The 24,465-nt window shown below is 39.4% G+C and overlaps 1 protein-coding gene across 2 annotated transcripts in view; it reads right to left on the bottom strand.

The window, feature by feature from the left end:
* dnah7 (dynein, axonemal, heavy chain 7) overlaps positions 1-24,465 on the bottom strand; it is a 73,445-nt gene that overhangs the window by 21,267 nt on the left and 27,713 nt on the right. The window contains exons 29-48 of one of the 2 annotated variants that reach the window (XM_087830232.1): positions 23,857-23,955; positions 23,289-23,537; positions 22,145-22,294; positions 19,000-19,182; positions 16,943-17,119; positions 16,542-16,673; positions 13,813-14,034; positions 12,882-13,079; positions 9,127-9,282; positions 8,775-8,943; positions 7,550-7,676; positions 6,800-7,019; positions 5,984-6,610; positions 5,637-5,882; positions 5,184-5,413; positions 4,681-5,011; positions 4,256-4,602; positions 3,435-3,615; positions 2,973-3,158; positions 2,103-2,266 (exon numbers count right to left, since the gene is read on the bottom strand). In XM_087830232.1, coding sequence (XP_087686358.1) covers positions 2,103-2,266; positions 2,973-3,158; positions 3,435-3,615; positions 4,256-4,602; positions 4,681-5,011; positions 5,184-5,413; positions 5,637-5,882; positions 5,984-6,610; positions 6,800-7,019; positions 7,550-7,676; positions 8,775-8,943; positions 9,127-9,282; positions 12,882-13,079; positions 13,813-14,034; positions 16,542-16,673; positions 16,943-17,119; positions 19,000-19,182; positions 22,145-22,294; positions 23,289-23,537; positions 23,857-23,955 — 4,394 coding nt within the window. The remainder of the gene's footprint in view (positions 1-2,102; positions 2,267-2,972; positions 3,159-3,434; positions 3,616-4,255; positions 4,603-4,680; positions 5,012-5,183; positions 5,414-5,636; positions 5,883-5,983; positions 6,611-6,799; positions 7,020-7,549; positions 7,677-8,774; positions 8,944-9,126; positions 9,283-12,881; positions 13,080-13,812; positions 14,035-16,541; positions 16,674-16,942; positions 17,120-18,999; positions 19,183-22,144; positions 22,295-23,288; positions 23,538-23,856; positions 23,956-24,465) is intronic. The other variant, XM_087830233.1, reaches the window with a different exon arrangement.

Consider the following 24,465-nt stretch of genomic DNA (forward strand, 5'->3'; position numbering starts at 1 on the left):
CCGTCCCGTAAAAAACTGAATCGTCTGGTATTCAGAGAAAATATTACGCGTTTCACATTGAGCTGAAAAGGAACACAGTTTGTCCCGTACTTCAGCTAGGATGCAAAAGACACAAAGCTGGAGTTATTCTGTCGTTACGCTGTCAGCTGCATCTTCTTCTCTCATTCTCTCCCACTCCCTCTCTTTTTGCTATTTCAATGATCAATGATCAGCTGATCAGCTTTTCTCTCTTGTTTGTTTATCGCCCACTTTGCGCCAGAAAGAGGAAACCAGCGGATGTCGCGCTAAACAACAGCAGCACGTTTAAGCTTGATCAGCTGTTGTTAGAATTTATTTAATATTAATTTCTAGTATCAGCTGATGTTTCCTGGAGCCACAGCTGTAAAGCTGCTGGTCATGATATCGGTTTGCATATCTGGTGAGAGGGAAACATGAAGATGAAACCAGGAGACGTCCTTACTGAATCATCAGAGCTGAACAGGTGATGGAGAAACAGCTTTACCTTTTAGGTGACATGAATGAGTTGATGGGAAGTCATGAACTGTTTCTGAGAGACTAATAACACCAGGATTCTTTTCTACGTAGCTGACAGCTGGTAAATGTGCAGGCGTGGGTCTAGCAAAGTTTTGCCAGGGGGCCAGGTAGGGCATTAAGAGGGAGAGGGGGGCACAAAAAATACTTTTCTTTCTTATTCTCATTTAAAATGTCTCGCTTTTAATAAATAATTATCTGAATCTTACAACCAAAGTTTTTATCTGATGTAAAATGTATAGAAATCATACATATACCAACAAGACAGTGTACATCACTGTCACAACAGCGTTTGTTTTCATTCAAAGGCTTTATGGCTTTTCCTTTAATACCTGGTGGGCCTGTCTCTAGTCAAAATGCCCGGGTCATTTTTTTGTCCCAGTCCAGCCCTGGGCACGACAGTGAATTAATCTGAGAAGGTGCATTAAAAAAATAAATGGCCGGGCCAGCGGTGCACATCACAAATTAGCTCGCATAGGCACATTAGTTGTGCCGCTTCTTAATGACGGTATCTTAGCTAACAACCCCAACCACCAGATTCAACTTGTAATTGGCTAAATTCCAACACTTGGAGCTGTCCACTCAGTGCAGCATCAGCCCCACGGAAATACACAGATACATCCGTAGACTCGAGATAGAATTCACTATGTGTTTTCAGGACTTTCAGGACAGGTGTATGGACCAATGTTTTCTTTTCTGATCAAACCAGAAAGGTTTAATGAGCAGCTGGGTTTGTCTCGCATTAACTGGCTGGACACAGAGGACATCGAAATGCAGCTGATTGAACTGAAAAGCTTGACTATGTGGGGGTTTGCAGAACTACGAACGCAGCTGGAATCCATAGCTGAGCGTGTTCATGGAGATTGCATTATCAGCTGCTGGACATCACTACCTGTCAAGTTTAACTGTCTTCAGAATATTGCAGAGGCATTATTGACAGTATTTGGCTCTACATATCTGTGTGAGCAGATTTTCTCTCAGGTAGCCGTCTGAACGCTGGACACTCGGAGACCTGTGTCTCTGAGTGGGAGACCAGAGATCAGATTAACATGTGTATCCCTGTATTAACAAACATGCCATATCGCTCAGTTTATTTTTCTTATCATTGTTGTAAGGAGACCATAAATAGCATTTGCATTTTCTGTTGTACAGTTCATTTGCTGTTATGGATAACATGCCATCTTTTTTTGTTTCAAAATAGCTGATAACTATTCGCTGATAGCTGCCAACATCTGGGAATAAATATAATTCTATAAAGTTGTTCTATATAGTGTGTAACTGTTAATATAGAGCATTATTAAATTTATTGCTAATGCAATTATATGGCACATGACTGGCACACATCATCAGAAAGGTTGCCAGTTTGGTGAAAAGTCTATTTCAAGTTCTCTTTTCTCCTTCTATTTTTGCCTTTGAGAGATTTTCAAAATCCTGTCTTTCTCCTTTCAATTTAATTCAGTTTTCTGTAAAGAATTCACAAACAAGATCATTTAAGTCAAGTCCATTTAAGTCAGAGTAAATACAATGTTAAACATTACTGTAATATTTGGGCCTTTGAAAGTTGGACTTACGAGATTATGATTGCATTATCTATGGAGAAGCTGTCCGAGGGCAAGCCAGCGATGGTCCACGCGCGAATTTTTACTGCATCACCCAGCGATTTCATTAGAGACATGTTGCGGGAGCATGGGATCTCTCTGCTCTTACAAAGATTCATCCACTCCTGTGTCTGATCCTGGAAAGCAGCAGATTACAAGTAACGACTTTCTTCATTTTCCTAGATGCAGACAAACACACTAACCTGCTACCAAATACATCACCTGCCCATTTTATCTGAAGACACTGGTGTATCCAGTGTTCTTTTTAAATTTCTGATAGCTTAGTTTAGCTAGTGTGTTAGCACTGCTGAAATTCATCTTTTGGGTTAAAATGCTAATTTGCATTTCGCTTTCAATAGCTAACAATAAAAATACTGGTGACTGCCAGTGCTACCCTTCAGACTCCAGGCAGATACACCTATAGTATCAATTTCAAAATCCTACATCGTCTTGTTCTTAAGTTATCACATTCACAGGATTTTCAGAAAACTTACTCTACCCAGAGAAGTGGAAATCACTGAGATTTGAACTCATCTAAGATTTTTAGTAGCTGCACCTATGGTACAAATTTTCTGTTTTATTTATATAGCACCAAATCACAACAAAAGTGGCCTCAAGGCACTTTACATTCTGAGGTATAGACCCTACAATAATACAGAGCGTTCACCGCGTTTTCAAGTTATCACATTCATAAGATTTTCAGAAAACTTGAAACTTGCGTTCACAAATGCAGGTGTTCTCGCCACCTTCCAGCTAGAGTGACAACAATACACCATCAGCTTTTTATGGCAGAGCCATAAAAAAAGTCATTAAGCTATTTTCAATACAATCTATGGTCTGTACCTGTCTGTAGCTTGACGTGAATGCTCCCAGGTAAGCTACTATGCCTGCTGAGATGAGGATGTCGCCAATCAGGTTATTGTAGAGGTTTCCAAGTTGTAAGGCCATTTCACTCCAGCGAGTCTTCTCCCCACCCAAACCTCCAATGAGCTGCTCTGCTCGCTCCAGCTTCTTACTGCAAAGATCGACCTGGAAGATGTCATTACAAAAGGAAACTGAACAACAGTTCAACAACAGTGTACTTGATTCCTGTCTGTGTCATATTCTTTTCTTTGTTGTTTTTTTTGGTGTTGATGAATAACTGCATACATTTGTTTACATTCAGTGGAGAAACGGCTGACTGTTATATTTTAACATTTACAGAACACGTAATAGATATGATCATTTCCAGTGATCAGATCTGTTTAAAATTTCAAATATGGCAATTATTAAAATCAATTGGATTCTCCATCAGTGATAGCAAACCTGACTCTCTAGGTCAGCTTTCTTGTTTTTATTGGCATCCAAAGTCTTCTGAAGCTTTGCAAGTTTATCTTGGACTTCTTTTAGAGCAGCCTGCTTTTTCCTCAAGCCCTCCATGGCCACCTTTAGCTTCCCTTCAGCCTGTGCCAGCTTCTCTTTCTTTGGAGCCACCACCTTGGCAACTCTGAAAAACATATAATCATATCTTCATAAATCTAAATGATCTAATCATTTGATCTAATCATCTAAACTCTAAAAGAGTTAGTTTATCTTTACAAAATTACTCATCTACACTGCATGAATATGAATTAACAGACATCAAAGTTCTGCAACTTCTTGACTGCTTTCAGAACATAAAAGATGAAATACTTCATACTACGTGGCAGCATGAAAATATGAATTAAATAATATCTCATCTTATTGTTTTTAAATTAAGGCTTTTACTGTGTATGGAAAGTGTCACCCGATGCCATCCTTATAATAAAACCGGACAATGTTGTTGAGAAATATTAAGAACTTCACTGCAGACAGGAAAATTTAATTTTATGACAAACTTTGCATCAATAAATAAAAGTAGCATTTAAGAATGTCACAACAATAATGATGCTAACATTTCCTTTTCAATGAGTCATATCTTGGAATTGGCCTTGCAGATGAATCACTTGGGACCTGGCATATTCATGGTATACAGGCAGAAACTTATTACCCCTTTGAAGCTAACTAAGCCTCATGTTAATCACTAAGACGGCTGAAAAGCTTGCCCAGGCTTGGTGCATATACATTAGTTTTCAGAACTAAGAACACAAGATGAGAATATTACTTACTTGTCATACTTGTCCATGGCACAAACCCACTTACACATACCCTCAGCTGCAGTGGATGCAGTTCTAATCTTTTCTGGCACAAAGTCTGGGTTGGTAATGTACTTGGTGCGGATGATGGCCATAAGATTTGGAGGAATGTTATCTTTGTCATACTCATGGAGGCTCTGGAGAAACCTTAGGTCTCCCAGAAGCTTTTTGGCTGGGCCCCAAAAGTCTTCCACTTTTTTACCAGAGCCTGAGGGGTCCGGCACACGATCTGGTTTGATGCCTTTAAGAATGCAAATTGCCTCCATAACCAGCTTGACTGCTGTGGGTGGGCTTTTCATGGACTTCACCACTGTGATATCCTGTTGACAGAATCATAATCACTATTTGCTGTACACTACATTTAGCCTTTGAGCCATATTAAAATATTCAGCTTTTACCTGAGGGGTCAGAGTATTCAACGCAGCCAGGGCCGACTCCAGGATGGGCATAGCTACAGCCAGATCAGCATCACATTCATCCTTGATAGCTTTGGCAGCCATGGCTTGTTCGTTGGCCACTGCTTCATCTATTTTCACCACCTTCTCTGTCTCAGCCACCTCCACAGATTCATGTTCAATCACCACCATCATCTCATCTACCTCTTTGCTAGCTACAAGCAGCTGTGGCTGTAGAGCCTCTAGCTCAACTTGCATGGTAGCCACTTGTTCTGCAGCTGATTCCAGCTTTTCCAGACCGACCTCATAGCGACTTTTCATCTTCATCACCTCACTGAGCAAAGGACAGAGGGATTAAAGGGAAACACTTACACCTGCAAACTAGATTTTTGTGCCGCTGATTCACATCAACTGATGAAGTCAATTTAAACTAAAACCTAAAAGCAGCACTTGAATGAAAAACGTTACAAATGAATAGAGATACATAAAATATATCTTGATCTTACGCTCTTCTTGTCTTCAGCAAAGCTTTGAAGGTGGAAATGAGCTCCAGATATGAGGTTGGAGTGACATAATTGTGACGCTGCAACTCAGTCAAAAAGCGGTGAGACAAATTAACGGTTGAGGTGTGGAAGCTCTTGCACATAGTGATGCAGCCTTCTCGGGCCTCTTCCGTCATCTCAACATCCTCCAGGAAGCGGCAGGCCACTGCCTGCAGGGCATCTTCAGGCCAAGTCTAACAAGGAAGGAAATAGGTTGTTTTCCTGTTTTTAACAGGTGTGCTTCCAGACATTACTATTTACCCTCTGCTATGTGGTACTGGTAATGTTATCAGTTACTAATGAAGCATGGAGCATGAAATACACTACATGCTCTGTGTTTACTGGTCAACTATTAGTGCAAACCTCTGATGGGACAAAAAGCACAGCAAAACATGTATGTAACATACATACACTCACCTGAAACCAGTCAATAGTACAGCAGTTAATAAGTGCAGGGAAACGTCTCAAACGGTCCCTGAAAGCATCTCCAATGGGACTCATGGCCAGCACCACATGCAGCTGTGTGCGACAGCGCTCTAAGAACATGTTGAAAAGCGACAAGGGCCTGCCATCTGTTTGCTTTTCTCTATCACGCTGCCTGTCCAGCACACGCATTCGCTCACAAATTTCCTGCTTCTCATCCACCGCAAACAGGTTAGGCACCTGGAAATAAGAAAATATTTACAATTTTGCACCTTTTCTCCATGTTTCACCATCTGTTCACCCGAATGAAGTAGTCAGTCTCTCTCTTCCATCCACTTTACCTCACCAGTGTTGAGCAAGTTGCCAATGTCCTCCAAGAATGACTCCATTTTGATCTGAGCGTCTGTAAACAGGAAAACGCCATGAGCCTCTCCTTCCGTAGCCTTCCTCAGGATTTGTTTCAGGTCATCGCGCCATTCAGTGGTTCCATAGGTCTTGGATATTTCCACCTGGAAAAGCTCTGCTTCTGCCATGTAGGCAGCCAGACGGGTGAGAGACTGACGCCCACTCCCACCAACCCCTACCAGCAGGGCATGGCCACTGGGTTGCTTGAGGATGCGGGAAATCCGGCACACATGCTCGATGGCAAAACGGAAGAGCACCAGATTCATTGGTGCTTTGCTGGTGTTGTTGAACTCCTCCAAGTGTGATTCCACAACCTGTCGTAGCCGATCTAAGTCATGAACTTCGCGGTAGCTGCGGTCCTCACCTTTGGGGTCATGGAAGTCACAAAACATGAGGCTGCGCAGGTCATCTTCAGTCACCTTTCCATCTTGGTCCTGGTCCAGATGCTGGAAAAGCTGATGGAAGTTCTCCTTCATGTGAGTCTGACACACAACCTGTAGATGACTTACAAGCCAGGATCGATCAGTGTCGTGGACCAGTCGATCGTAGTACACCCTCAGGACCTGTGGATTAACAAGAAAAGGAAAGAAACAGACATGCAGAGACAGATATGGACAGATCTCAACACCAAATCTTGTTGGCTTGACTGAAGCTATTTTATAATGTATTTCCACTTTCCACAGCAATACGTTAGGTTACTTTAGTTATGCTGCTTTCATGTACCTCATACTGTTTGTAATGCACAATATTACCTCATGGACCCAGAGCCGTTTGATGACAGACTGTTCCTCTGCAGTCTCTGGCCGTGACAGGCAGATGCCCTGGATAACCCGGGAGACATCACGTAAATTGAACAAGTAATGGGACTTTGTGGGGGTTGGTAGCAGGTTCTTGGTGGCCTCTTGGTAAACTGACATAGTGCTATGGACGATCTGAGAGGTCAGAGTAGCAAATGCCTTGGGGAATGAAAACCTGCAAATCAAATGAATTCATTGTTGAGATCCTGTTCCTGGAGTTTAGTCAGAAAAATGAATCTGTAATTGTTGTTTTAACTAAACACTGAACTCATAAATATATGGTATTATCAAAAATCTATCTTCAAACAAATCTAACTGTTTTCGAAATGCAAAAACATCTTTAAAACATGTATATTTTTAAAATGCAGCTGCCATATGTGCCTGGATGAGTGCTAGTGGAGATCTGAAATCTGTCCAAAAGATCTGATTGCTTTTGGTCTTATGGTCTCTGAAGTAAACAATGTGGCAGAGCAAAAAGGGGGGAGCAAAAGTACCACCTTTAATCCTCAAATGACTGACACAGACACTGATGTACAGAATAATTGGATCCTAGCTGGTATTTACTATATTTTGCTCAAAAAGATCTTCTGCAGTATTGAGTAACTGATTATCCTGTAAATGCAAGGCATGGTTATATATACAGGTACATATTTTTGGTAAATTTGAATAAAATTACTGTCTCAACATCCTAATTGTTAGTGTTACCGTATGGTAAAATGCCAATTTGTGATCTTGGAGAAGATTGTATACATGGTCTTCTCATCAAAGTCATTAATGGTGATCATGTTGAAGTGACGCAGGAACCGAGGAGTGACAGGGTTACGCCCCCCACCTAAAAAAAAGCAGACAACAAAATACAAACTGGAATTACTAACTCACAGTTTGAAGTCTGATAAAGCAAGTATTTTACATCCTTGTCTGTCCAGACTTACACAGTATAGTATATGTAGTAAAAATTTAAGGAATTTGTTCAAAGGCTTTGAGCGCATTTTGTTGCAAAACTCAAGTTATTAATATATTGACATTTTATCAATATAATGAAGGGCATGATTCCAGTGAGAAACATACTGGCTTCCCCTTTGAGACAGTTTTTACGGTTGAGTATAGAAGATCAATAGAAGCCACGATCACATGGTGTTACTGCGATCACCTGAAGCTCAGCAAAACCAGTGTGGTTTTGGCAGACTACCAAGCAGCTTCCAGAGGAACAAGAGGCCTGCTGTCATAGTTTAATGCAGGGAAACAAAGTGTAGAAGGTGGGCACCTAGCAGTCAAATCAATGAAAAACTCAACTGAGGCCACAGTACCTCTCCTCTCTCCTTTACCTGAGATTGACAATCCCTCCAACCTTCTTCGATTAGGACAAACAATGGCCAGAAAAAATCTAAACTTAACATAAAAATTATACATTAATAAAATCTATTGGTTTAATTAAACATGTGAATTTTTTTTGTTTTTATTTGAATTCTTGAGATGAGTCATCTTGACCAGCTATCACCGTGGCAGCTGGTAAACACTTGGGACAGCATTTAGTTTCAGTGGCTGCCACAGATTCGCAGACCTCAGAAAAACTAAAAAACTGTCAGCTCACGCATCACCAAAAATGTGGCCACCTGAGAGTGGCTCCCATCCCCTTCCTTTTGCAGCTGTCACTGCCAGCTGCTTCAGTGGAGGAGGTTGCCTTCATGTTTACACTGGTTGTTGTATTGGAGACAGATGTGGTAAGCATTTTTTCCATTTGTAAAAACCTTCAGGCAATGAGAAGCTCACAAAACTGCAGGAAATGGTTTGTGACACTGACTCAACAGTCGCTCGAGCAACAGAAAAACAAGAATACTCACTCTACAAACATTTTAATCAAGCACTGACATTTCTGTCATTGGCTGATGGCATTTCTAATTAACCTTTAAGTATCAGAGCGGCTACTTACCAGGTGGTCCCATCGCACATATGATCAGGATATCCGTCAGATTAATCATGGAGCAGTCCTTCAAGTCATACCAGTTCCAGTGATCAAGCCACTGGCGAAGCAGCTCCACAGGAGGTTGTGCACCATAAACCTCTCTCGCTGGCATGTTTACATCATCCACAAATACCACCTAATAGAATGTAACATTAGTATTCTTAAACTTAAACTGCATATACTAGAGAAAAAGAAATTATCTGGTGTATTTAAAACTGTACGCTGCCACACTGTTTAACGCTCAATAGATCGAGTGCACACCAGCAAAGAAACAAGATGTTCAAAAATAATAAAAATGTAGGTAATAAAGAGGCGCTACCATTTTTTTCCCCACTGGAGGACCAAACACTCCTTTGCGCCGCTTATCTAGCTTGGAAATAATAATGTTTTGTGTCTGGGCAGCTGTAGTCTGGGCTGAGAAGTTGATAAACAATGGGGTGTACACATCCTTCTGTATCTTATTCAACAGGAAGTCCTAGGCAAGAGATTTGAAATATGAACACAAGTTATCATCAGATCTCAAGGTATGGGAGCATACGGTAAACAGTATATTACATTTCTTTCTTTGTTCATTATTTATTATTTGTTTATTTACCAGGAGCAATGCATCTTAATGGACATCAGTGTATCAAAAATATAAACAGATTACAGCAAACCTGCTAGTTTACATCTGTAGTTTCAGGGCAGGTCACATAATACTTTGTAATAAAAAAGATACACAGATATAAAGCAAGAACAAACACTAATAACACATCACACAGAAATGTGTTAATGATCAGAGATCTGGTGTTCCGTTAGTAACACCAGATTGGTCACACCAACTTATTCCAGCTATTCAGTTTATTTACTTTTAGTGTAACTTATATATAAAATAAATCACCTTCCTCTCCTTTCCTGCTGATCTTCTCTATGTTATAACCAGGTATATGTCACAGCCTTAACTGAAACCTTCTGTTAACCTAAAAAGTCGATATCAGAGGCACTAAGTATAAGTTCCTCTGGATATTTACATCAAATTGGCTTAATATTTTTGACTTCGACAACAAGGTATCACACTCCAAGACATGAGACAAACAGAAATTTTGCTCTTGTATTCAGTGGAGGGTTTATACTCATAAAGGCTTTCTTTCTGGTTTATTCAAATCCTACAAGTGATTTATAAAGAACTAGGTATGTCAGTAGTAGTAATACTTCTAGAAAATTAATAACCTTGTTGATTGCCGCACAAACAAAAAACAAACAAACAAACAAACAAAAAACACTGTGCTCAAAAGTACCTGTTACAAATACACATAAAAAGGAATCATTTTCAATTTTATCTGGATAAATGATTATGATAAGCTTTTTAATCTAATTAAAATTAAAAGTGGCTGTCAGTATGTATTTCATTAGAAAAAATTCTCAGTTAATCCCTGAAAATGACTCCAAAATAAATAGTGAAATGAGGTGTCTCCCTGAGGAGAAGCTCTAAAGTAATGGTGCACAGGCTAAAACGGTAAAATCAGTGACTTTTTCAAACTGCATGAGTTTACAGAAAGGACATTTTACTAAAAGCTCAAAATAACGGGCACCCACTGAACAAACCTCCTTCTGTGTTTATATGAACAGGGAACATAGCATACATAGAGAGCTGATGCATTTTATTAGGATTTTATCTTTAGGTTCAGAGCACATCCTTAGCTTGCTTTCTGCATAAGCATATATTAAGCGGTCATATGGAGGTTGTCAAACTATTTGAATAATGAGCTGCTTAATCAAAGGGAGCGTGTGATGTGAATGATCACAAGATGCAGACAAAGTATATCACCCTCTTCCCTAATTTATAAACCAGCAGCACCACTCGTCTGAGTCTCACCCCAGATTAGTGTGGTGCAGGTGAATTTGCTTTAAGTAGTCGGTCGAGGATACAAGTGCGGGCACGGTGCCATACATATTCACATAGTCTGAGTGTTTATCACTTGTGCCAGATTTGGGATTCTGCCAAGGTCTGCTGGTTATGACATGGGACAGAGCCACTTCAGCAAGCAGCCAGGCAGACAGACAGTGGAGTACAAGGCAGACTCCCCAGTGAGATGATCTCCACTCACCCCAGAGTCTGAAGTTTGAACTTGCTAATGGATGAACTAATGAAGCAAAGGAACGGAGGACGGATTAGTCCTTGATATAAATAGTCAAAGCACTGCTGAGAGATACTCTGTATTCTTCCAAGGTGGTCATTTCACATCTGGCTTCTGTAGCTGCCTCCAAATGATTGGTGTGCTCGCAGCACTTACTCTAGCCTGGGACTGCAAGTCCTACACATAAGTTTAATCTTCTGAGTTAGTGATGCTATCAGTGGCAGAGGCAATATTTGTCTGTATCTGATAACAATTTATGTAAATAAAAAACAGCTTTAAAGTGGACAAGATAATAATAGCAGAACACGGCAATGTCTCAGATTTGTCTCAAAGTGAAAAATGTCCTAACAGACCACATCAGAGTGAGCTGATTTTCTGTTAATTTAATCAAAATTTGAATAATCCTTACCTTTTTACAATTCAATTTTTAAAAGTTACAGGCCAGCAAAATACATACATATTGCCATTTTGCCAAAGCAATATGTATTACTCGTAGATTACTTATTTAACTGTTTGTACTATGTAAGATATGACCGGATATTATCATCATTGTTTGTGGACATGTGACCTACTGCATCACTAAGTTAATGTCTTCTGAGCATTCATAACTTCTTAAGTACAGGAAATAGAAAAATGCAACATTAGAGTTCTGAAAGAAATATTTAACCTATGTAAAAAAAAATGCAACCAAATTAATTTTATGTACACTCCAAATGTCACAACTAACCACCTTCAATTACAAATTAAATAGCTTTTCACAGAACTGTAGTAAAGTAGGAAACACTATTATTGCAATCCTGGATCTTTGATTGGTTTTCTGATCATTCACAAAAGAAAACTAGAAAATTTTAAATCAGCTGCCCTAAAGTATACCAGGAAAGACTACTAGGCCATCAGGTTGCCAGCTGTCTGTATCAGTGTTTGTAATAAAGTATAATCAAGGCATTCATTTTAAAAATTAGAGTTCAGGATGACATGTAAGAGCAAGGACATGTATGTATTTGCAGGTGAGGAGAAGAACTTGAACAGAGCCAGGTCTTAGTGTGGGTAAGAGACTGGCAGCTAAGTTCTGAACATACTGTCCAAGGGCTTTGTTAGGCAAGCAGTACACTGTTGCCTGTCTAGGAGGGAGGTGATGAAGATATGAGTGTGGGTTTCAGTCTGAGAATGAAGGCCATTGTCTGGAGAAGTTCTTTAGGTGGTAAAGGGCAGATTTAAAGATGGATTTGACATGTGATGGGAAAAAAGAGAGCAGAGTCCAGGTTGACACCCAGTTCGCAGACTTCTAGAAATGTGTGTGAAATGGAACATCCACCCACATTAAGATGAAGATGAGCCACTTTTGTGGGCAAAGTTTTGAAAGCCACAACCAATAGTTCAATTTGACTGTTCTTTATTTTGAAAAAGTTGGTTGAAATTCTGATGTCATTCAACCAGCCGACAAAACCAGAGGAGGGAGCTAATTGGACAATTTGTAGTTGAGATACAATAGAGCATCAGTGGAAGGTCGCCATATGGTGACACAGTTGTTTTTGTTGTTTGTTTGTTTTTTAGAGAAAGAGGCAGAAAGCAGCTGTTACCATATGAGTTCTACAGAGTTGCTGATCACGTCGACCACGATGGGAGACAGGGTGGGTAGGCATGACTTAACAAAGGTTGTATTAAATGACAGCTATTATAATAATGTGGACTGTTAACATCTTAGATCAATTTCGCATTCAAAAGTGGTTTTATTCTAAATGTAACTACAAATTAGGCACTAAGTAATGATTACATCCTTCTATTACAGCAATGTAAAAAGACTGTTCTTGTCTGACATCATTTGAACTAACAGCTTTGAGCTTCATAGAGTTTGCTATACTGTGTATATTACCTCAAAATAAGTTTGCGTAAACACAAAATACTGTAGTGCTTTCGAAAGGTTCGATCTGTAAAGTAGATGTATTGCATGACTCACTGTAATGTAGACACTCTTGCCAGTGCCAGTGGGACCGATGAAAATAGTGGGTTTCTGGTGAGTGACGAGTAGCTCCATCAGTGCCATGTAGCGTACTGTGTTCTCAGTGGGAACGATGATCTCATTGAACTGCATGTCCTTGCCTATGGGGGGAGCAGCCTTTAACTTATCTGTCCAAAGCTCCCACCTGCCCGGGCCCTGACATGGAAATAATGAAAAGACGAAACTTTCATTTACGATATAAAGCTCAGTGAGTGCTGGACACATACAGTACCAGACTACTAATCACAGATCTATTTGATGAAATGGCCACCGGGCTTATCAACAGTTAATCAACTGCTGCTTAAAGCAGGAAGGAATTGCTCTTCTCAGATCACAAGCACGAAAAATAAGAGGGTACAAGGATCACAACCTGTTTGTGTGTGTGCACGCGTGTGTTTCATCATCTGGTATGTTATCTCTCATGTACATATGTCCTTTTCTAAGCAGATATTAAGAATATCTCAAATATCCGTGTTGAAAAGGGAACTAACCTTTTTCTAAGAAAACAATCCTTGAATGAAAAATAAAAATTTTCTAAAATTTACAGCACATTAAAGCCAGATGGAGGGATGTGAAAGAGACTGCAGTATGCAACCATAAAGGTCACAGACAGACAATAAATTACTGTCCCTTTTCCCCAACAATCTCAGGGGAGGAAAGATTTATATTAGTATGTCACTCCATCTAGATTACAAAACTCAGAGGTAAGTTCTTTTTTGCACATATTGTGATTATGGCAAAAACAAAACCACTGCTATCTTCAGGTTTCTTGTTTTTATTCTATTTTATTCAGGGTTAGGATTTATTCTAATCCTAAAACACTTAAAATTTATATACAAGCATCTTATAAATACCATGCACAAAAGTATCTTACCTCTTGCACTCTTACCTCTTTAACGAAGCAGTACTCGTAGAGGGTTCCCTTAGTGGGTAAGGGGAGTATAAGCTGATTCGGTGGAGCCTCCACAGTGACCAGAATGCCATGGCGGGCTGCTGTCTCCTTACTTAAGGGGCCATTCATCAACTCTCTCACCAGAGCATCAAACTTTACTCGGCCCAAATCGTCACAGCTGGCACCCACTGACCAGATCAGGCAGAACGTAAACATGCCCTTTGTAAAAGAAAAGGAACATCATTACTGGTTTTGACTGCTCACGCACATAAGTTTGTGTAGGGTAATTTCCAATAAACCAAGTTCAAAAAGGGAGTCTATGGCTGACGCGTGTTCCTGGTTTCCAAAAGAAATGCTTCCAGTTGCATTATAATTTGAAGACTGTTTATTTATCACAAACTGAAGATGTAACAATGAACTCCTTCCTAAATAAGCATGAAAGTTCCAAAAAAAAGGCAGTTATCCAGAACTACCTGTGCACATGGTCAGAAAACCGTGAGACTCCTAACCTCTCTGTCCATGCTCCTCCCCTTCCCCCTCACACAGCGTTTCATGCTACTATTGCACTTACATACTTAAAGTAAGAGGTACCCCCTTTTAGATTCCAATCCCAAACATTACTTTATGTAAACATAACATATATTTTCATATTTATTAATCCTGAAAAGATGACTTATGTAATGAATCTATGAATTATAAAACAAATATGAACTCAATTGTAAATAAAATTATAAAGCAGACATCTGGCGCCTACAGTATGGATATATATTGTGGATATGATTGATGAAATCAATGGCGAAAGCTCAAAGTTAAAAAAAAATAAATTACTCCTACTCAGGAAACTGGGGTTGTTTATGAGCAAACACATCCCACTCACCACAAACAACATTAAAATACATTGAAAAGACAACTTTCCAAGACATTTAAAATTGTCTGATGAGAAAAACTGTGCGGAGCCACTGAGTAGTATTAATTCCTTAATCCTCGAGGAATCATCTCACTACCTGAGGCCAGGAGAAGCCCAGGACCCAATGCAACAGCATCTGACGATGGGTCCAAGGATTTCATTCAAATACTTAGGGTGTCTGTGCATCTCTCCATGGATATGCCTCCGCAGACTGTCACTGACCCACTACCAAACTAGTCAAACTGAACATGCCTTCTCCAGATCCTGCCTGACACATGTGCTCATGATGAACCTGCTCTAATCTGTGAAAAGCACAGGATTCCAGTGGTGGACCTGCCACTTCTATGGCAAATGCCAATTGAGCTCCATGCAGTGAGCACAGGGCCCAGTAGAGGATGTCAGGCTCTGAGGCCACCTTCATGAAGTGTGTTTTTGATGGTTGGTTAGGTGATCGCCTGCTGGAGGACATGTTTTAGGGCCCACCTGTCTCCTGGAATGTCCTGGTGAAAGACTTCTACACCGCAGTATATTTACCCAATAAGCAGTCTTAGACAACTAAATAGACTACATATTCTGGTGGGCATGAGAAGGTAAACAGATACCACCAGTCTAGCATAAAAATAAAATCCCATGGACATATAGAATCTGTTCTAAAACATTTTACTAAAGAGTCATAGGTTGTGTTTATTATACTAATTTAAAGCATTCATGCACATCAGCCCAGCTCCAAGAACTGTACAGGTTATTAAATGAGACAAAAAACAAAATCCAAAAAGAGAGGACCTTTGTTAGAAAAAACCCCAGCAGGGGATACTGTAGGAATTGGAAATGAAGCTTAGCAGCCTCATGATAGCTCCTGCTGTTAAAAAGCTGATTAATTCAACACTTTGATAATGACTAGCTGAGAAACATAGGAGCGAGGGTTGAAAGGCATTCATCAGTGCAGTATGCCACAGGGGGATAATAGCAGTGCTTTCAAAAGACATGATTCAGAGGCAAAAAATCAATTGGAACCGGGGGGGGGGGGGGGGGGGGGGGGGTGGATGGTGTGTGTGAAAGGGCTCATCTGCTAAAACTTTTCCGTTTTTTGTCGGGGCAGACCCTATTAATACAGTAAATTTAGAAAGACAAAAGGAATGTTTTCTTTTCTGTATTATATCTGTATTGTTAACACTGAGCTACAGATTACAGAAAATAAATGCTCAAGTTCCACACTGTAATACTTTAAACTACAGTATTAATTTGTATTACTCAAGTATGATTTTAGAAACAAACAGTTTTTTTGTATCAAAGTAACAGCAGTATTTTTTTCTCATTTGCGTTCATGTAAGCATTTCCTTACACTTCCAAGAGCAACATCCCAGAATTACAGCGTCAACACAAAACAGAACCTGACAGTGCCAATTTTTTATGAGACATATTCTCAATTTGTATTCTGTGCATATAACAGGACTCAGATTTGCAGTACACCGCGTATTTTTTAATGTGATCAAATGAGAACGGACACAATGGGAGTCTTGGATGTTGGTTCAGTATTTCTAAGCTCTTGCGAGTTTGACTTTTTCTGTTTGTACTGTTTCATATCGACTAATTAGCCAAAATGCTGTATGCCGAATTATGCATATCAAAGAGGTACAGAGCTGCAATGACTGTGGGAAGTGAAAACTGTATATTGTGAACTGCTCTGTAAAGCCATCTTTTAGGGTTGGGCTAAAATGCTAAAAAGGTATAAAGCCCTTTACTTATTTCATATGTTACTATGTTTTATATTACTTTAATAGCAAATAGCAGCATTAGCAGCAGTAGTGTGGACACAAACCTCCAGCCAGGAGCAAATATTTTTTTCATCCATGTTCTTAATCTTTGCTTCATCCTGAAATTCATCCATCATACAGTCCATCAGATTCATGAGGGACTTCACTAGGTTGGTGTCAGATGTTGAAGACAGCTCCTAAAATCAAATTTGGAATAAGAATGATGTTTAAAAAAAAAAAAGTCAACCAGAAAAAAATAATTTGTTAGTATAGAAGGCAACTATAAACATCTGAAAGTAACAGAAGCATAAAACTAAAATTACACAAAATTAATTTGCAAAAGAAATCATGCAAATGCCCCTGGCAGTAGTTGTTGGCTGTTCAATTCCTGGCTGACTGGACCACTTGCTGCTCTAAAATCGAAGTACTGGCAACTTGAAAGTGTTAAAAAAAAGTTTCTAAGCACCTTGGTGGCCTTTCGAATGAGCTGTAGGCAGGCTGGCAGTAGGCGGTCAAAGAGGGCAGTGATGAGGTCTTTGTGCGTAGGACTGACTGTAGGAGGCAAGGTACTGAGCCAGGACAGCATGAGAGGCCGCCAGCCAAGCATATGTGGCTCCATGTAGATCATACCACAGCGAGACACCTGCCACAATCATTTATATCACATTAGAAAATAAACATGCAAACAGTTATCCTTCATCACTCACAAGAATATTGTTCGTAAATAACATTAACTATAAACCATCAGGCAGAATTATGATAGACTCCTTATCAGAAGACAAAGGTATACAATGCTGAAAGTAGATGTGATATAAAAACAGCAGTGTAGCAAAAAACATATACTGATAGTGCGAATTAATGCACAGTGCATTCATCACATCATTTGTAATTATTATCTAATGAAAGAGTTGCTGCCTTAAGACAGAAGTTCTCTGTAACATCCCATTAATAGCTTGGCAAAGAAATACTAATAAAGCTAGAAGATATTATCAAAAACAGTAAATAAGTTAAGGTTTTAATAAACATACTCTTAAACAGAGAAATAAAAACTGAGGGATCAATAGTGCACAAAAGTGTTGGAAGTGCACAAATTGGGAAGAGTTCACTGTGATCACAAAATGTTTGATGCCTCTTCATTCAGCGTAATGAAAGGAATAGATGCCAGGCTATAGAGAATCAAAAATAGAAGTCTGTTTAATAAAAAAAGCAGAGGCAGAAGCTATTCTCTCAAGACATCTATGCATTTGAAGCACATCCTTTGTTTCTGCCTCACAACAAATAACCAAAGAATATATACTGCAAGAAAACTACAGGTACACAAGGACTGCAGGTTATTTCAAATGGAAGAGAGGTGTGTCACCCCTGTGATCTCTTGTTTTGACGATTGACAGATTACGCACCCTATAGCACACATTTCCTTTAGCACCTTTGAAATTACACAGTGGAGGGTGGAAACGGTGAGGAGGAGGTTGGGGAGGATACTATCTCAAGTGTTATGCCCTCCTGATAAATGTCACTGTGGCTTCGTAAAGAAATGTGGCTTATGTTAGCGCATTGCTGTCTAGAGTCTCCCAAAGCCCATAGCAGAGGTGGCTGTACAAATAACAACAGTGCAAACAGAAAAGTAGCATTCAAAGACTGAATACCTCTGCAAAGGCTCAAAATACATGCATGAACCGCGAGCCTGAACCTCATTTAGACTGTGTTTGTCCATCTTGATCTTGAAAATTATGTCTGAGAACCGTTTTTATTTGTATAACTGTATTCACCAGGACATGGAATGGGTGAATACATATATCTGTTCAGATTTTCAGTAATTCTGCAAACAGAGAAGATCAACCAGTCAAATAAGTCCCACTGATGTTGTTAATATGACATTTCAAAATGGCAGAAAAAGGCAGAAAAGGGGGCTGAATTCCCAAGAATAAAATTCTTCAGTCCCACAACAAAACAGAAACATCTGTCATTCTAATTATTGAAACATTAAAAAAAAGAGAATTTCAATAGAACAAAAAAAAATCCCAATAAACAAACCCAAAGACCGCAGAGGTCGAGTCCTCTAAAACAGGCTTTTGACCAGAGTATTCATGAATGACTGAACTTCAAGGTGGCTTCATGATTTATAGTTCTGTCGTTATTTATCTTGTGCTTGGCCTTGGTTCAGGACCTCGGTTCATCTTCTGCCTGAAATAAGCTGTTTTAGCTTAAGACCACCTTACCGTCAAGGCTTTCTTCAGATTGAAGGCACAGCTGTGTGCCATGATAGAGGTATCTGCACTCATTGACATCATACAGAGCCACAAGTAGAACCTGCCTGATAGCCAGCATTTGGAAAGTGAAAAGGTGGAGATTTTGGCTCTCACACATTCAGTGATAATGAGGACAGCACACCAAACTCAGTGGCCCTGTTTAATATCAAAATCCTTCACACTAAAATGATATTTATATAAAATAAAATAAATATCACAAAATCTAATAAAAACTGGGTAAAACTATGAAGTCTAAATTAAAGGAGTCTCTCACCGTGGCTGGAGATGCCACCTCCAGGTCCATGGGTTCAAAGATGAGGCTCATTTGTGGTGACATTTGAATGATCTCACCGCTCATCAGACACAACTTCTTGTTGTCATCAAGTACTGTGTTCATATTCTCGATCCACACAGCATCCACTGGACCATCAAAGATGAGCCATTTTCTGTCAGGGCTCTGAGACACACAAGGAATATGAAATTCATACCATAAGAAATCATTTCAACACAACTGAAGCTAAATTGTTAAGCTGTGAGGTCAAAACATAAAGTAATGTTACGATTATTAACCACAATCATGACCTGCTGGCTTGCCAGCAGTATGTTGATATATTCATCAGAAGACCATTTATGAGTGAAGTGACTCTGTATAACACTGAAGTTGTTGTACAGTGAAATATAAAGCCTTTAAAAATGACTGTTTAGTACAACCAACAGAAGTTTAGTGACGTGTAAAATCATTCTGGTGACTCTGTAAGTTTTATATTTTTGTAGTATCTTCATTTTTGCAGTTTATAGATGATCCCTGCACACTCATCTCACAGCCAGCTACAGTCAGAGATCAGTATGAAATGTCCAGCTCATTTTGAAAATAGCTGTTACTCACTCTGTTGCTGGAAAAAAAAAAGTCAACAGCTCTCAGCATCCCAAGAGTTGCACATGTACTCAACCTGCAGTTATTTATTTTAGTCTGTGAGGAGAGAGTTGAAGTATCAAAATCACAGCTAAGATAGCGAGATAATTCGGTCTGTCCTGCCTGTGCACAGATTAGCAAGCACATATACACCTTCAGTCCGAATGCATGTTGCCCGGTTGCACCAACAGGTTGTGTGGGCTTTACCTGTATGTCATGTATGCCGTGCATGAAGCATGGCGATCTGGAAACTTTGGTAATCAACAAATTTAACAACAAAACAAATATTCAAAATAAAGTTTGAGGATCATGCACATTAAGGAATTTTCCCAGAAGAAGGTGGGCGTGGTCTGAAAAAATCAGAGAAACCAGGAAAAACACGAGTGTTGATAATTATGATGTTCAGGGTTAGAAAAAATGGGTTTAAAGGTTTGTGAAAAGAGTGCATGTCTTACAACTTTATGTGCCAGTATTGTCCACATACTCCACTCACACTGAAATCATTGTGCATACTTCCAAGGTCACAACTGAACTCCTGTGAATTACAATCTAAGTGAAGAATGTCTGCTAAATAAATGAAATTAACACCCACATTGTCATAATGGGGGCTGACAACAAGTGTCAATTCTCCAGTTAAATGGGCTGGCAAGAGCTGTACTTTAAATTGATTTGTTATAATATAAACAAATGGAGATGCCTGGGCCTGGGCCATCTGGTGCTTGTGAGGGAAGTGAACATGCAGTAATTTAATGATCTGAAAAAAAAAGCATTTTGTATGCAGAAATTTAATACGCTACAACGCAGTTTACTCCAGATTAGTGCACATGAAATGAGTTTAGTAAAATGTGTTGCAGAAAAAGAGAGCAAAAACAAAGGAAGACCACTGTCTGCAGAAGAAAATGACTTTAAAAAAGCTAGATTTGTTTTCTGTTTTGATTGCATCAGTATATAATGTTACTCCTTACAATTTGTAATATGACAGCTTTATATACTAACACTTTTTTAAATGACAAGTTAATTTGGAAATACTGAGAATAAAGGGAAGAAATGATTTTCCATTAGGACATGCTTCTAGTGCAGCCTGTAAATTGTCTGCCTGTGTGTGTCTAGTGTGTGTGTCACAATGAAAGAGAGTTATTAAAGATCTAATTTTAACAAGACAGCCGAATGTTTCTCTTGTTTACCTGCCACTGAAGCCTTTCTTTCTACTAGCTTGCAATTAATTGGAATGTCATGCCTATTGTATAAAGATCCGTCAAAACTCATTAACTGAGGGTGAGCAGACAATAATGTATCTCGATCTCATCTTATTCCTGCACAGCTACCAACAGTTGGTGGATGCACATAGGACATTTGGTCCAACTGTACCACAATTACCATGTGCTTTAAAGTTTTACCTTGCAGGGGGGAGTGCAACAGCAGTTTCCTGCTTTCCTGATTCAGTTCTGAATTACTCATTACGAACAAAGCATATGCTGTATTGCCGCCTGCCTCGCAATAAAGTCAGAATAATCTACACTGGCAAACATTCCCATTCAAAATTTTTATTTATCTGCATGAAGACAAACAAATAATAAATAATTGTTTTTGTTGGTTTTTGGTTTTTACTTTTAACTGATACAGAGTTGTTCCAAAAACATTTTTCTGAACTGACAGATAAGTGCAATAATGTTACAGAAATGCTAAAATAATGCGGCAATAAAGTATAGTCGATTTTTACTCCACATAGAAAACATCCTTGCATGATGATGCTGCTTGGATCCAGGGACGAGAAAGAGACAGCTAGTCCAGTAGTTCATGAATTTCAAAAAGCTTACTCGACCTTTAACAGTTTAATCACAGTTCTGCACTATCTGCAGAATATATTTAAACTGCAAGCACTAAAATCACATGCATAAAACTGCTAATTATATTCTCAACAGAAAAGCATTTTGTCCAAAAAGAAAAGCAACAGAAAAAAAGGGTTTAGTGTACACCTGCATGTGGCGAATAAAATTTGAACTTGAACTTGAACCTGTTCTGCCCAGTTCCATTTTCATACTTTTATACTTGGACCCTGATAAAATAGCTGTGCATGACTAACTGTTCAAAATAATCCTTATTTATCTCATATCTGAAACAAGCATCCACCACTGGGAGAGGAAAAATATGATGCAAAAAGAAAAAAGGATTCACTATAACCCTGTTTTGAGCACAGTTAGCATAGCAAAGGGTCAGCTGATTTTGATATTTTGGTGCTCAGATACCTGTAGTAGTAGCAGTAGTAGTAAGTACTAGTAGAGTTTTTTTTTTCCTCACAAGAACTTATAATCACACTACATAATCGCACAGCTCACCAGGCTGAACATGTTCATCTGTATGACTCTGAAAGTGCATGTAGCTGAATAACCACTGCTTGGCTGCTTTAACTTTTTGACTCATTGATTGTTTCTGACCTGAAATTTCTGATGATCTCCTGCTAGTACTCTGCAGGCTTTTGCAAAACATTCATGGGCAGCAGTCTTACCTGGGAGGCAGCGAAGGATCTGTAGCTGACAGCAAGGATGCCATCAGACCACTCGTGAGAGACGGGGTCAAACTGGCCGTACAGCTGGCCCATGGTAATGGATTTGGGATTGATTACTGTGATCTGTACCTGGTTCTCATCCATCAGACCCTGATATAACAACACAAAAAAGCCATGCGTGCAAAGAGATATTCTTACTGGAAAAAACAAAAGCTGTCCAGACAAATACAAATCAGACAAACGTGAGCCACATGATTACACATGAGACGACTGCACTCCGTAGTTGAGGCAAAAACAGACTAAATGTGTTTCTATGACACTCATTTGACCAACCTGTCTTTGCCTTGACACATAAATTGCTTACAAAATTACTGCCAGTATGACAGGATTCGTGCTAACTGAAGAAGAGAAGCAAAACCTGCTTCAAATGGCACTTTAGACAGGATGTCAGTTTGAGTTAAAAACTGCTGGAGGAAAAAAACAAAAAACAAAAATGGAGCGTGAGGGGAGGGAGGCTGGACATGATCAGTGGATGTGCAGCGACAAGGATGACGATGATAAATGTGGCATTCCCAGGCGCTCCATCAGCAGGCCTTCATCTGTCTCCTTGGTGGGATGCCTCTCAGCCCTCTCAGCCATGTAAATACAACAAGCCAGTTCTGGTCCTTTCTGGGAGATCGATAACTACTAAACAAAGACTACAGCTCTGACAAAGTGGATGGATGTGTTTACCTGGGACAATCATGTAGCTCAGATAAGCCTTGAATATTGCATGTAAGACATATTTTTACTTGACACAAAGGTTTAGGTTTTTTTTTCTTTCACAGATTAAATTTATGTATTAAGGACTCGGGTAGCACTATTAAAAACTACTAACTCTGCTTTGTCAGCCACTTAAAAATAAGCTTTGTTTTCCATTTCTTTCAGAACAGGATATGTGAACATATTAAATGCCATTCAACCTAAGGCCAAGTGCCACTTTTAACCACTTATGCTGTTGTTGCCATTATCTTCAATCATGACTCTTATTCAACCACTCAAACCACCCCTGTTAAGTCCAAGTGTCAATAGAGTGCAAATAGAGCTGGGACTTTCTATTTTACAATCCACTGGTTAGATTTTTAGATTTAAAACAACATCTCACCTTCTTAAAAACGTCATGAAGGGCAGCTGCCAGCACACGGTAAGCACTGGTCTTTCCACCAAACGGTTCACCCACTAACATGAAGCCATGTCTCACTATCATCATCTCAAAGATTTGCAGGATTTTCTCAGCAAAAAATTCTGTGACTTGAAGGTTCATTTGCTGGCAGTTATCCTCAATGGCCTCCAGCAGAACATTGTAGTCACGTTTTGGGAGTTTGACTCCCGGAAAGAGGTCAGAGGTGATACCCTGATATAAAAAATGAGAATTGGTGGAGAATACTGGAGTGGAATGATGGAACATACTGTATATACAGATCCTTACATACTAACCACAACATACAACAGCAACACACACTGACTTTGATGTTCGGACTGAGGACAAATGATAGACACATAAATATTCGTTCACTCATGCAAACACACGTATAACCCAGTCAAATGTTCTGACTGGTGCTTAAATTGTCCTTGTGCATCATGGGTTCAAATGAACTGACTGGAATTAACTTGAGCTGACATCAGTTGATGTGAACGACTCCATTTATCAAGCCGAGCTGAGCTCCACACACCTCAAATAGCTTCAGATCGTGGTCCAGGAATTTGGGCAGATTGACATCAATAATGGATCTCAGCAACAGGGTGTCTTCATTCTCCTCTGGAAAGGTGAGCTGTAGTAAAACAAACAACTCTGAGGTGAAGGGAAGAGAATCAGACAAGGCACCATTCTGAGCATAAATGTAAAGAGCTAAACACCACAACAGTGGAAAAGGATGAAGATATGTAATGCATAGAAAAACAATATTTGCCATATTTGCCTAAAAGAGAAATCAGCAGCTGTTGCTAGTGAACTCACAAAACACATTTCCATATGAAAAAACAAAACAAAACAAAAAAACAAACATTTTAAAAGACATCAGGCTTAATTTTTCTGCTATGCTTGTACAGAACCCGATGATAAAATTCTCAGTATGCATAAGGTCACTATGACTCACATCCCTCTCTTTCACAAATTACAGTACTCTGCAAAACAGTTTGTCATGTTGTTTTTCTGAAATGCACTGATATGGGCCAGTGCTCAGACTCTTGTGTTTAAAAGATTGCTCCTGGGGAAAAATAGTTAAAAAAAAATAATACCCCAGAAACACCAACTTATAACCCAACCTGACTTAAAACTTACT

The sequence above is a fragment of the Neolamprologus brichardi genome, chromosome 16 (assembly GCF_056152115.1).
Source record: "Neolamprologus brichardi isolate AB-2024 chromosome 16, ASM5615211v1, whole genome shotgun sequence".
Lineage (NCBI taxonomy): Eukaryota > Metazoa > Chordata > Actinopteri > Cichliformes > Cichlidae > Neolamprologus > Neolamprologus brichardi.